Source organism: Physeter macrocephalus, chromosome 20 (genome assembly GCF_002837175.3).
Source record: "Physeter macrocephalus isolate SW-GA chromosome 20, ASM283717v5, whole genome shotgun sequence".
NCBI classification, from domain to species: domain Eukaryota; kingdom Metazoa; phylum Chordata; class Mammalia; order Artiodactyla; family Physeteridae; genus Physeter; species Physeter macrocephalus.
In genome coordinates, this window is record NC_041233.1 from 22,123,186 (window position 1) to 22,137,737 (window position 14,552).

Here is a 14,552-nt window from a genome sequence, read left to right on the forward strand (position 1 = left end):
CAGTGATTCGTTTCTGATGAAACAATCCCACCAGTACTCTTAGAAACATAATAGCTAATATTTATTGAACACAGACTAAGTGCTTTGGATAGCTTCTCAAATTTACTTTACACATGGGTCCTCCAAAGCAAGTTTTATTATCTCCATTTCACAGATGAGGAAACTGAAACTCATAAGCTAATTACCTAGGCAAAATCACACCACTACTAAAGGAGAGGAGCTGGGCCTTGACCCTAAAGCCAGAAAAGCTGGCTCCTAAGGGAGCCGGAGGTCACTGAGCAGGCAAAGGAGAGTCTCAATGGTGTGTCAAGCAAGCAACAGAAACTTACAGAGCATATGCCCTAGCCCTGTGGGAGACAAAGAGGTGAATAAGAGAGCTACAGCCTGCCCAGGGCAGGGACACAGCCCTGGGGCTTGGCAAAGTCAAGGGGAGTTTTGCAGAAGAACCGGGCCGAGACAGATGAAGTGGATTCCAATCGGCAGGGTACAAGGGAAGGACTCTTAAAATTGCAGCACAAACCTGAAGCTGGGAGGGAGGAGAGGCATGCAGTGGCCCATACTGGGCTTGAGGCAGGGCTTGTAGAGCTGGTGTGGCCCATCTCCAGGAACCTGCCCCAAACCATGAAAACCATGGAAAGCGTCTGATTATCATTCAGCACCTTCTTGGCAACCAGAGGACAACTTGATTCAAGAGAGGGGAGAGGATCTCAGTGCAAGCCCTCTTGGCCCTTTCCCAGACACACCCCACATCACTCCTTTCTTCCCACTCAACAGTGTTCATAGTTTTGGCACCGAAAATCAGGGCTCCTTGCCTAACAAGGGACTTTCGTCTTTGAATGTCCAGGTGCCAGGGGTAGCAGGGAGATACGGTTCGGATGCTGTAACATTGGTAGTTCTGCGGAACTTTAATGATTAGTAGGAACGGCAGGCAGATTGTCTAACATCACAGAAGCTAAGAGGAGGAAACATTGCTGGCACTCAGACAGGCCTGAAGACATTCCCTGGCAGCAACAGGTGACTTTACTGCTGGCTTCCAGGGCTGGGAGGAGCTCCAAGGTAGTGGGATCAACTCAGGGCCCCAGAGAAATAGAAGCTGTATGCCCACTTGAGGAAGAGACAACTCTTAACTTCATCTGAAGAGCCTGGTCAGTTTTAGCGAAATTCACAACCCTCAAACGACAGGGGGACATCCCCCTGTTTCTTCTCTCCCTCTAAATGTGGTTTGGCATAGTGCTCCCAGCTAGGGAAAAACTATACTCACGAGGATAGGTTCTACTGCTGTGACAAATGGACCCCCCCAATCTAATGGCTCAAATACAACAGAAGTACATTACTTGCCTGGGTTTCAGTACAAGCTAGTGAACTGGTTAATGCGGCTGCCCCATCCACACTGTCATCCAGGGACCAGACTGAAGAGGCCATCTTTAACAAGTGGCTTCCAAGGTCTCTTTTAAGGGATGCCTCCACTCCCACCAGGGGCAGGGGGTAGGGTGCAGACAAGGCCGGGTAGAAGGTTCTTATAGGCCAGGCCTGGAAGTGGCACACCTCCCTTCTGCCCTTTGGAACTCACGGACACACCTGACCGTGAGGGTGGCCAGGAGATGCAGTCTAGTGTATGGCCGGAAAGAAGAGAGGAAAACAGATTCTGGTGTCTGCCCTGCCGACCTAGGTCTTAGCCTCCCTGGTTTTCTTCCTGTGCCTCTGCTTGTCTCTTCTCAGCCCCCTTGCAGACTCCGGCTCTGCCTCTGCCCCTTAAACACTGGTGGCCCCAGGCCCTTCACTGCACTTGCTCTCACAGCGGCCCCAGATGTTGCACGGCATAAGATGATGGGCTCAAGCAGATATCTGCTCTCTGGGCATTTAGTGAGGAAATCTGATAATGGGGCATGTGACAAGGAGATCTAGAGATAAAGGGTCATGGAGAGAAGAGCCAGAAAGGCCAAACTGCACTTATGAGGAAGGAGAGACTCTGAGTGCCCAGGAGGCCAGAAGAGAGGGAATAAAGCAGAGAGGAATGCTGAGTCATCATTCACACCTAGTGGCCCCCAGAGCTTCCCCAGGCCAAGGAGCTCTCTGGCACCTGTGCGGGAGGGTCTGAACACTAAACCTACTTTGATTTTGGTAATACAAGTGAGTTTTTGTTCTTAAAGCAGCACTAAAACAAGACCCAGCTTGGCACAGCCAGCCAGCTCCCCGCAAAGGTCATTCTCCCCTTCTATGGCATAGGGGTCCTGCTGACGAGCACTTGCCCTGCCGGGGACTACGTTGCCCATCTCCCCCCACCCCCCCCCCTTGCTTCTGGCCGGGGCCAAATTCTCACGGAAGGAACATGAGCAGGAGTTATATGTGTCACTTCTGGGCTGAAGCAGTTAAGAAGCAAGGGTGGATTTCTTCCCTCTTCCTAATGAAGTCAAAACAATCACGAGGCAGGCTTGTGCGGAGCAGTAATGGTGACCCGTATAAGAGCAGCATCAGAGCAGAGTGGCAGGGGCAGCCTGATGGGGTCAGAAGATGAGCCACATGCAAGGGATGGAGCATACAAGTTAATATATTGAGGATAAGGCAGCCGTGTTTCTCAATGACAGGAGGGAGGTATCAATATGAAAAGGGGAGAGCTAGAATGAACCTTGTGGTATTGAACTTGTGGTATCAAATTGGAACTATCAGTGTTAACGCATGGCATGGCTTGCAACATATAGAGATAGAAATAAGTATAGACGTAAGGTCTGTCTACCGGGAGGGCCTGGGAGCAGCAACACCTCAGAGTAAGAAGCACACCTAGTACCTAGATCTTTGCTTCTAAATACTGTTCTCTAGTAAAAAGGACACTGGAGAAGTGGCTGATTCCAGGGAAAGTAAAGTAAGTCTAGAACATTTTGTTTTGAAGGAAGTGCTCAAAGAATGATGGGGAGATGTCAAAAGAACACAGAAGCTAGTTTGAAGGAGCTCTCACTGGCCAATATGGACAATTGGAGCATCAAAATAATGATAACAGTAGATTATAATCCATTGAATAAACTATGAATCCATGATTCCACACAGATATAATTAAACAGAGAGGAGGGAAAGCTTTTACTTACAATAGAAAGCCAGTGAATAAATGTAGGAGGAAAAATGAAAATAAAAAATTTCCATTTGGCAAACATTAAAGTTATTCAGCCAAGGGACATCAGTGGGTGATAAGCATAGTAGATGAAAGTGGGATAGGGATATTTACATAGTCCCCAAATACTGCCACACAAATACTTATTAATTACAAAGAAAAAAAGGAACTTTACAGTGGAGAAACCTAGCAGGCACCGTCTTACTCAAATGAACAAGGTTATCATCTGTAATCGGACAAATAAAGATCATGCGCCACCCAGTAGAACACGATGATAAGACATCACTAATGTTATATCCCAAAGATGTGTATCCCAAATCTAATCATGAGGAAGTGTGGACAAACCCAAGCTAAGTCACATTCTGCAAAATGACTGCCCTGTTTTCTGCAGGAAGGTCAAGGGCATCAAACTCAAGGAGAGCCTTAGGAGCTGCTCCAAGTCGAAGTGGAGAGAGCCATGGCAAGTGGGTAGAACTCATGATCCCAAATGAGGTCTCTGTTACAGAGAACATCACTGCGGCATATGGCACAAATGGTACGGGGTGTCTGGGGGAAGGGCATGTGGGGATTCTTGCTACTTTTCTGTAAGTTTAAAACTGCTTCAAAATAAAATCTTTTTTTTTTTTTTTTTTTGCGGTACGCGGGCCTCTCACTGCTGTGGCCTCTCCCGTTGCGGAGCAGAGGCTCCGGACGTGCAGGCTCAGTGGCCATGGCTCACGGGCCTAGCCGCTCCGCAGCATGTGGGATCCTCCCGGACCGGGGCACGAACCCGCGTCCCCTGCATCGGCAGGCGGACTCTCAACTACTGCGCCACCAGGGAAGCCCTAAAATTATTTTTTAAAAAAGAAGCAGGAGTATCTTCTCCTCTCTCTCTTCCCCCATCCACCATCCAGGTACAGAAGACCTGGCAGAGGATCTGAGGTCCCAGACCCAGTGATAGAGCCGCAAGAAGGAAGGAGCTCAGTCCCTCAACCACAAATGCACCGGAGCCACCCTCCCCTTCCTGGTCGGGTGCATGACTTTGGACTTTACATGAGCAATAAACAAACTTCTATCGTCTTAAGCCACTGAGATGGGGGAGAGGGGACCTTTTATTGCGTTATCCTAACTCATCCACTTAACAGCCTGCTGTGCCTCTCTACTTGAGATCCCACAGACACCCAAGGAAGCATCTCGTCCCTAAACTTGTCAGCCACTCATCACTACCCTGGCTAGAGACCCAGCACCATTTGACCCTTCTCTCTCTCTGCATTGCCCCACATCCAGTCAGGTCAACCTCCTGGGTCATGCTTGATCTCTATGCCCACCAGGCCTGCTTTGGCCATCTTCCCCGTCACCAGGGCCATTGTCACTGGTTCCCCAGGCTCCATTCCAATCTCTTCTCCACTTAGCATGGCCAGACACACATGTAGTTTCACACTTCCTTGTCCCAGCTCCCAATGCCCTCAGTCTGGACACCCTCCCTGTTTCCTGTTTCCATCTGGTAAACACCTACTCTCCCCTCAGGGTTCAGCTGGATGAATCCTTGCCTGATCCTCCCTGCTCTGGGCCCCTGGACATGGTCTTCCACCTGGACAGGACAGAGACGCCCTGCTCATTCCACTAACGGGGTGACACACCAGTCTCCCCAGAATAGCCTGAGCTCCTTGGTACCCACACATGCTGGAATAAATCCTCCCCTTCCCACCTGCAGCCAAGTCAAAACTCGGCTCTCCCTCCCCACCTCCATAAATTTACTACAGGATTTCTCTCAAGCTAACTTTGCCCTCTGGCTCCATTCCTAATCCACACAGAGGAGAACTGTCTTAGGGGTGCTCTGTGGTTGCCCAGAGTTGGCGCTCAGCAAACAGATGTTAGAAACAAAGTACTCACAGCAATTCTCTCTGCTTAGATTAGCCCCCTCTCCCCCAGTCATTCCCAAATGGCATTCAACCTGTCAGTGATTTAACTATCATTTCTTGACGGCCTGCACAGGCAAGGCCTTGGGCACACAGCGCATGTTCCTGACTCCCAGGGTTGGTCTTAGCTCCTAGGGCCTGCCTTGGCCTCGTTCACCTTTGAACTCCCCAACTTCCATCCATCCCAGGACCTGGCACAGGCCTGGGCCCATCCGGGCAGCCTGTAAACAGTTGCTGCCAGGCCAAGGCCACCACCATCTGGGATCTGCAAACCCTACCCAGTGCTAACTGGCACCACAACCAGCTACCAGGACTAGTCTGGCGCAAGAGTGTCCCGTGAGATCAAACCCCCCTGAGAAAGCAGGACGGAAAGGTATATTTCTGTGCCTGGTGCTTTCCTATTCCCCATTCAACTCTCAAAACAAAGAAGGAAAAAAAAGAAGCTGATATATAGAAGTAGGTCCTGTCCCTCGTAGGTCCTGTTTATTCCCAAACCCCAACCAGACACATTCTACCCCTCCCCCATGTCCCGACCCCCGACCCCTGAGAGCCACTTTAAGGGCCGGAAAATTAAGGCACTGTGTCAGCGTGGCTCTGTAGGTCAAGGCACCTGACATATGAAGAGCCGGGAGTCCTGGCTTTCGGGGACGCCACTGCTGGTCCAGCAGAACAGGAAGATGCTCTTTCCCTTCCGCCTCCGGTCTTCAGAGCAGGGCCTCTCTGCTGAGGTTTTTTGAGGAAGCCCCAGGACTCTGTCAGCCCCATTCTGACCGAGAGCAGAGAGGAGCCCAGGCCCCAGGGAAGCCCCTGCTGCAGGCGGCCAGTGACCGTCAGGAGACAGGGAACCGTGGCTGGGCCTGCCTTCCAGCCAACATCTGTCTGTCAGGACCAGATCTGTCTGTTGTATGGTTGTACTGGGCTCCCCAGAAGGGAAAAGTACAGAGCTGAGCCTAGTGTCGGGGGCAGAGAGAGGTGGCGGCTCGAGAAAGCACCCCCAAACGGGCTGCCTGGTAAGAGATCCGTGGGGGCTAAAGAGAAGTCTGGTCCAGACTCCAGAGCTGAGCAAGGTGGGTGGTGATGGAGATGCAGCCTGGCTGGGGTGTGCCATGTCAGGGTCCTCAGGCCACCAGCCTCAGCACTCCCCATGGCATCAGATGGGTGCTGTTCTCTCCAGAAGGGTGCCACAGCTTCAGAGCTTGCTCCGTGGGGCCTCTGCCAGGGGTCGCTGCAGCCGCCACACCACCCTCACTGGCTCAGGGGCGCGGTCCAGCTGGCGGAGGCCGCCCAGGTCACCTGCCTGGCTGTACCGCTGCAGGGCCGGCTGGAGCACCGTGATGGGAATGCTGAAGTTCAGGTGGGGGTAGGTGGCCCCCGTGTTATTGTCCCGGGTGTTGCTGGCGACGATGCCTGTTCAGGAGCCAGAGAGGAAAAGAGGGTGTGAGCCAGGGGACAGGGGAGGGAGGCTCACCTCCAACCTGGAGGCCCTAGACCTGCCTGAAGCCCCCTCGTAGGGACAGGCACCAGGCTTCATTCATGGACACGGACTCCTCATGCCTCAGTCCTCCTTCCTGGCTTTACTTTCTCCCCAACACTATCAGTATCTAATACCCCACGTTTCACTTGTTTTGTTATCCCTCTCTCCAACTTCTGTTATCTTTCAGCTCCATGAGGGCAGGACTGCTGTGTTCTGTCCATGTAGTCTCCCCAGTACCTGGAACAGTGCCTGGCAGAGGACGACCTCAACAAATACTAGCTGAGTGACTGAATAAATGAATCAGACCCACACAGAACTTTTGTTTGGCCTGCTCAGTGCATGTGTATGAATTTTTTGAAGACAATTTTAGACTTAACAGAAGTCTTGCCAAAATAGTACAGAATTCCTGTATACCCTTCACCCAGCTTTTCCTTATGTCACCATACAGCGTTCATCAAAACCAAGAAATTAACCTTGGTGAAATGCTATTAACTAAAGTACAGAACTCACTTGGATGTACCAGTGTTTGCACTAATGCTCTTTTTCTGATCCAGGATCCCACATGGCATTTAGTCGTCATGTCTCCTAGGTCTCCTCCCATCTGGGTCACTTCCATGGTCTCTCCTTATCTTTCATGGCCTTGACACTTTGAAGAGTACAGGTCAGTTATTCTGTAGAACGTCCCTCAATTTGGGTTTACCTGATGTTTTCTCATGATAAGACTGAGGTTATACATTACTGAGAAGAAAACCATAGAAGCAATGCATCCTCTTCAGTGCATCCTATCAGGAAATGTGTGCTGACTATAATCACTGCTTGCAATGTTAACCTTCATCACTTGGGTGGTACCTGCCGGGTTTCTCCACTGTAGACTTACTATTACCCCCTTGGTAAGTACGAAATATTTTAGGATTATGCAGTTATCTTGTTTCTACTTAAACTTTTGCCTACTGATTATGGCATCCATCGATGGATCCTGTCGGCAGCAGTTCCTACTAGGGTGTCCTAATAGTGATTTTCTATTTCCCTCATTTCTTCTACATTCATTAATGGGAATTCTTCTGAAAACTAAAACTACTACTATTTGTTTTGCTGCTCAAGTTGTTCCAGTGGGAGCTCCTTCACATCAGCTCCTGGTTCTTTCAACATCTGACGTGCCCATCATTTTGCTGCTGCTGTTGCTGCTACCCCTCCCTCCTCTCCAGCACCACAAGGCAGCCCTAGAGAATGACTCTTAGAAACCAAGATCTGAACTCTCGCTGTGTTCATTACAAATGGATGTCACTGCTTCTAGCCCCTCTCAGCAGACTGAGCTAGGAGTCACATATACACACACACACACACACACTAAGTCACACATACAGACATCTATATTTATTTCTGTGTCCACTTATCTGTATATATCTTTTAAAACGTCAACCAATATATGGGAGAAAAATGGAATGCAGACTAGGACAAATGTACCTGACTGTATTTCAAATGAATCACATAACTATACTGAAGGGGAAGGGGAAGGGGAAGGAGCTAATCTAAGAAACTTTGGAAAAGAGCGTTTTGACTGGACACTTTAAGGCTAAAGATAAAAAAGAACTGTACACGCTCAAACACTGTTCTCTAGCTGGTAAATTTGTTTCTCACGGGGGTGTGGTTAGGAATTATGAAAAAAAAAAAAAGGTTCACAGCTTCTTGTGAAAAATTGGAAAGTCAGCCACCGTTAGGCCCACATATCTTTGTAATGAGGCAAAAATGTGCTAGAGCTGAGTGGTGTTCACCCCAGTTCCCCCTTGCCCTCCACTCACTGCTGTCTGCACTCACTCACTCACTCACTCACTCACTCACTCATTCATTCACTTTACCAGCCCAGCCTCTGTAGGCTTTTGAGTTTGTGACCCTTGGACTAATCCAACTCCTGAGTCTCACAGATCAAATAACATTAAGTGACTTACCCAAGGCTGTGCAATGGCTCAGTGGCAGAGAAGCGACCAGAACTCAGATCTCTTCCCTCCAAGCTCAGCATCTGTCCCTCTCCACCCTCAGAAGCACAAGAGCCTGAAAACCTTGGCTAACTACCTCTGGGCATAAGGCCCACCATTTTTCCAGACAGAGGGTGGCTCCCAGGGCTGGAAACCAAGCACTCCCAGGATGGAACTGAGGCTCTGGCAAGGGGAAGGCTGGGAGAGGACCAAGGAGCTGGTTACCCAGGAGGTCCCCGGAGCAGGTGGAGAAGAGAGGTCCCCCACTGGAGCCACCATGCACAGCACACGTGGTCTGAAGCATCACTGGTGTGTCATCCACCTGCACCACAGCTGACAGGATGCCTGAGGTCATCGAGGGCCCGCAGGCCTGGCCAAAGACACCGAAGCCCACCACACTGACAGCCTCGCCTGCCATGGAGGGAAGAAGGGTTAAGCTGGGGAGCCTCCTCTGTCTGGCAGGACTCACACACTCCCCAACCCCCTCCCTGTCCTCTCCAAATTTCCAAACCCTCTCTGCCCTTTGGGTTTCTGCTCAGATACTCCTGCCTCCATGAGAACTTTCCCCAGGCCCCCCCACAGGAATAGGCCGGGACCTCCACTGAGCTCCCAGCACTGTATCTGCTCAACCACTTCTCTTCAGCATCAGGCTGTTCTCCAGCCCTCATTCCCCTGCTGGACTGGGTAGTCACTTTTTAGGATTCCCAGCACCTAGCCAGGGGCTCAATAAATGTTTGTGAAATTAACACCCACCTCCTGAGACTAAGAAGTCTCTTGGTAAAAATAAAATGGTGATGATGACTTCAAAGCGGGCACCACCTTCCTTCACCAAGTGCTTTACAGACAGTATCTCACCCACTCCTCACAAGACCCAGGAGTAGGGAGAACTATCCCCATTTTACAGATGTGGAAACTGAGGCAGAGTTCATTAAGTTGCCTAAGGACACGGGGCTAATAAGTGGCAGAAGATGCCAACGCAGAGAGCTTGTAATCCTTGTTATTACACTGTAGCATACAACATCCACAAAGCGAGACCTCCGGTACTTCTGTGGCATTGTCACAAAGCCTTTTACTCAAATCATGCCATTGGAGCCTCAAAAGTTCACATCTCTCAGACCAGCCTGCAGTGTTATAAGGAGCCCCCAAGGCTCAACACACTACACTGCTGTGGGGCCTCAGGAAAAAGGCGTGCCTTACCCTTTGCTGGGAATTCCACATGCCCCCCAGGACCTTGGGCATGCTGGGCGTGAGCAGGGAGGCCTCCAAGAGCAACTCCGGCCAAAGCACTGTAACCAGGATGTAACAAGGTGCCAGCCTGACTCATTACTCCAGCAGGGGTGGGGAAGGGAGCTGACCTGGGGGACGGGCCCCTGATCTGCAAGGTTAGAGCGCCCAACACTGACTTTCCTTCCTGAGGTCCACCCCAGACCAGAGAAGCCCTCTGCCCTTTACCTTCATGGAAATGCTCAGCGGGCACAGGTACAGGGACACCATCTAGGTCCTCCTCCAGGCTCACCACTGCTATATCATAGGGGGATGTCTCCTGGGTGGCAAATACCACATGTCCCCAGATTACGGCGCTCCTGGGAACAAGGGAAACAAAATGACAGGCTAGCTTTCCGAACGTTCAGCACTGGGAGGAAGCAAAATAATGAGAGTGACGGTAAAAGTCATGAACTTGGGATTCAAAAGATTTGGTGTCAGCCCTGAAACATACCAACATGCAACTCTGGGCACATCCACAGTGGAACTTCCAAACATGCTCTACCAACAGCAGGGTACTTCTATGTAAAGCTTCCTGTGCCTCACCATCATCACAAACACATGACGCCTAGGGGGTACTGTGGGCCAGGCCTGTCGTTAATGTTCTATGGATATCATTTCATCTAGTCCTCACAGCTGCCCTATGAACTAGGCACTGGTATTATCTCCATTTTGGACAGTGCATTTGAGGCCCAGAGAGGTTGAGTAATTTCTCAAGGTCACATAGTTAGAGGCAGGAGGTAGGGCAAACATTCTCAGCATTTTCCCTTACTGCCTCATTTGATACCAACAATCCTGTCAGTTGGGGGGGGGGGCGACATGATACGATTTCATCCCTCTGGGTCCCTGTTTGCATAAATGCTCCCAGCACTTCTATAGCTCTTACTACATGGTAGGCTGTTCCAAGACTTTACATGTCATGGGAAAGCAGCTTAGACAGATTCAACAAATTGCTCAAGATTACACAGGGGCTTCCTACTACACACTCTGCAGGGGTAGCTTCCAGCAGACCTGTTGGGTTCCCTAGGACCAAGAGTATGTGGGGGTAGATGGAGGGGTGAGGAATTGGGGACCACACACAGAGGAAAATTCTCATCATCAGTCTTCCCTATAAAGTCATGGCTGTCCAGGTGGCTGCCAGAGGGGACTCTATGGCAAAGCCGGGCTGGGTTAACCTCTCAGGAGTTCAATAGAGGCATTTGGAAAGGTCTGGGCTGAGAGGCTGAGCCAGGTACAGAACAACAGGCATTAACACCAAGGTGCTATAGTGTTTGCTTTGGCCTAAGTCAAGCACCTGGGACTACAGAAGAAACAGAACATGGATTAGAAAACCAAGCCAGGAAGCCAAGGCTGCTGTCTCCACTGTCACAGCAAGTGAAAGTAAAGGAGGGCAAGAGTGCTCTCCCTGCAGGGAGGGAACAAATGACTGTCTGAAGTCCCAACCTGGCTGCCCAGAGCACTCAATGGTTGTTCAAAATATATTTGCCTGGCCCCCATTTCCATATTCTAATTAGGTGGAACCGCATATCTGTTCATTTTGATCCAGAAGGGAAGTTCTGGTTAATATCTAAGAGATAAATCAAGAGTAACAGGCTCCTCTCCTAACCCAGGAGGGTAGCATCCTGGGCCCCTGCGGCTTCACTACAGCATTCAGGGGAAAGAGGGCAGGGTTAGGAAGACTGTTCAAGGGCCTCTGGTGTGTGGGTGCAAGGCTGAGACAGAGAAGTTGCCCAGAAGGAATTCAGACTGGGAGGGGGAGCTCAAAGATGCCTAGCCAGGGATGCTGGACCACCCCCCAGTTCCCCAGAGTTGCTTGTCATCTTGCCCAAACCCCATTTACCCCTTGCCAGGAGGTCCAGAACCCCCTACTCTGGGGTTCTGGGTGCCAAGGATGAGGGGAGGGTCCCAGGTCCCTATCCACACTGCACCACCAAGCATGAGCGTGAGACCAGCAGGCCTCCATAATCCTCAGGATTATGACCTGAGACCTGGGATCCACATATGACAGCTGGTGAGGGAGTGGAGTGGGGGCAACCTTGTGGGCCTTACTTGGGGGTGGTGGAGCGCACCAGGACCTTGGCTGCCTCCCGAGGGGCCACATGCCGGCAGGTCACCACGAGGCGGGGTGCCACGGCCACTCCGGAGCCCCAAACGGAACCGCACTCCACCAGCACGGCCGCAGCTGCCCAGGGAGGTCCGGGGTCTCGGAGGGGCAGGCCCCACGGGGCGCCCATCTCATGCGGTAGGAAGGCGGCCAGGGCGGCGGCGCCGGGGTGCAGGCGGCAGAGGGCCGCTCGGGCGGCGCAGAGGAGAGGGGCGGCGGCGCAGAGCAGCGTGAGGCCCACCCACTCGCGGGCCTTCCAGCACAGGGGCGCCGCCACCAGCGCCACCAGCGCCCCCGCGGGCCGCGCCTCGAACACGCCGCCACCCTCGGTGCCTGGCAGGCAGCGCGCGTCGGTGAGCAGCAGCGGGCCGGCCGAGTTGCTGAGCACGCCGCAGCTGAGCGTGTTGAGAAAGATGTCGGGGCAGAAGGCCCCGAACGGGGAGCCGCAGGCCAGTAGCGGCTCACCCTTGGGCACAGCCCCGAGAGGCGCCACGGCCAATACCGGCCCGCGCTCCTCCGCCTCCGCCTCCTTCTCCGGGTCCGGCCGCACGCGCAGCAGAGCGAACCAGCCCAGCGCTCTCAGCTGGTCTTCCTCCTCCTCCTCCGACATCTCGTCGTCCGGTGCGGCGCTCGCGAAGCTCCACTGCTTGGCCGCCTCGCCGCCGAAGAGGCGCGCGAAGTGGTCCCGGAAGGCCGGGCAGCTCAACAGCAGCAGCAGCTCGGCGGGGCGGGGGGGCTGCAGCGGCCACCCGCGGAACCGGGCGGGCGGGCCGGGCTCTAGGCCGGCACACTGGGGCGTGCACAGCCCCGGGCGACCCCGCTCCGCGCGGCCTGCCGGACTCGCGGCCGTTGGGCCCCACTGCACGTGCAGGCGCAGGTCGTCGCCGCAACTGTCGCCTGGCAGGAAGGCGGCGCCGGCCGCGGTCAGCGCCCCGCTGCCGGCCCTCAGGAATGGGGTGAAGATGCCCCCGTGGCACAGCACCAGGCCCAGGCGGCGGCTCAGGATCACCCCGCTGCAGCTCCACGAGCCCGCCTCGGGCTGCCCGGCCCGGGTGGCGCTCACCACGCAGCCCGCCTGCTCGGCCGCCCTCATGGCTGGCCCCCACTGCCGCCCCATGGCCTCGGGGACGGCACACCAGGGGCTTCCCGGGAAACAAGCGAGCGAGCAAGGACCGCGGCCGACACCAGCTGGCCCCACGTAGGGCCACCCAAAGCTGGCAGCGAGAAGCGCAGACACTATCCCAGCTCTTCCTCTTCCGGCCGGATTGGCTAAGCCCCAACTGGCCCGGCCCGATTGGCTGGGCTAGGGGCCGAGCCCCGATTGGCTGCTGAGGCTGACCCCGCCTTTCCGCGCCCTAGATGGTTCAGGTCAGCTGTGCGACGTTGAGGGCTAAGCGGGACCGGAGGACGAGCCCCGGGAGAGTGACAGGAATGTGGCTTTACTGGGAGATAGGGGCGTGCTGGTCCCTCGGAGCCTAGTCTCGTCTCTGTTCGCTGAGCTGCAGGAAAGGGAGCAGAAATGCGCCCTGAGGTGGCTAGACTTGCCCAGGCCTTGACAGGACCTGTCAGTATCTGCCCAGGTGTAGGAGACATCCGACCTCTGATCCCTGGGATAAGACGGGCAAAGAAGCCGTTCAAGGGACTTCCCTGGTGTCACAGAGGTTAAGAATCTGCCTGCCAATGCAGGGGACAGGTGTTAGAGCCCTGCTCCGGGAAGATCCCACATGCCGTGGAGCAACTATGCCTGTGCACCACAACTACTGAGCCTGCGCTCTGGAGCCTGCGAGCCACAACTACTGAGCCCACGTGCCACAACTACTGAGCCCGCTCGCCTAGAGCCCGTGCTGCGCAACAAGAGAAGCCACCGCAATGAGAAGCCCGCACACCGCAACGAAGAGTTAGCCCCCCGCTCGCCACATCTAGAGAAAGCCCGTGTGCAGCAACAGACCCAACACAGCCAATAATTAATTAATTAATTAATAATAATTTAAGAAAAGCTGTTCAGTATTTTGAAACTTTGTAAGTAAACTGTACAGTAATCCACTAGGGGGGATAATGGAGCTCGTAAGATTACACCTCCGGTCTTCTGATGCCAAAGCCACACCCTACATATCTCATGGAAACTGGATTTGCTCCAAAAATTGCCTTTTAAAACTATGATAAACAGTAGCTGAAGTCAAAATTTTAAATTACACAACCCTATAGTTTGCAGTATGCACATTTCATATAATGATTTATAACCATCACCCAGGATTTATCTAGATCAGGGGTCACTTTTTCTGTAAAGGGCCAGAGTGTAAATAAATAGCTGAAGTTTTGTGGGCCATACCGTCTTTGTCTTAAATACTCAGCTCTGCTGTTGTAGCATGCAAAAGCTAAAGAAATGGGGTGGCTGTGTTCCAATAAAAGTTTACTTATGGGCCCTGAAATATGAATTTTATATAATTGTGGCATGTCACAAAATTGCATTGTTTTTTTAATTTTTCTCACAGGCCATACAGAAACAGGCAGCAGGCCAGATCTGGACCACGAGCTGTAGTTTGCCATCCCTGCTTTACCCTGGCATAAAACATCCTTACTTTTCCAATGAAGTCACCCTGAGGACAGAGGAACACGAACAAGTACGTTTTGGGGGGCTGCAGGATATCCCTGAAGCAGTCACTACAAGCTAGACATTTTATGATGGTCTGTTTATCACAATGTCAACTAATTTTAATAAGATTATTTTAATACGTAT

At 52.5% G+C, this 14,552-nt stretch overlaps 1 protein-coding gene across 2 annotated transcripts; it reads right to left on the minus strand.

Moving 5' to 3' along the window:
* Window positions 1-2,433: 2,433 nt before the first annotated feature.
* Window positions 2,434-14,105, minus strand: TYSND1 (trypsin like peroxisomal matrix peptidase 1). Of its 2 annotated transcripts, XM_007103401.3 has the most exons (4): window positions 11,761-14,100; window positions 9,901-10,031; window positions 8,674-8,859; window positions 2,434-6,408 (listed from the first exon to the last, which is right to left on the minus strand). In XM_007103401.3, the coding sequence occupies exons 1-4, from the start codon at window positions 12,930-12,932 to the stop codon at window positions 6,191-6,193; spliced, it is 1,707 nt and encodes a 568-aa protein (XP_007103463.1). In that variant the 5' UTR covers window positions 12,933-14,100; the 3' UTR covers window positions 2,434-6,190. The 2 variants fall into 2 exon arrangements, with proteins under 2 accessions (XP_007103463.1, XP_007103464.1); XM_007103402.4 differs by lacking the exon at window positions 8,674-8,859 and having other exon boundaries at window positions 11,761-14,105.
* Window positions 14,106-14,552: the final 447 nt, after the last annotated feature.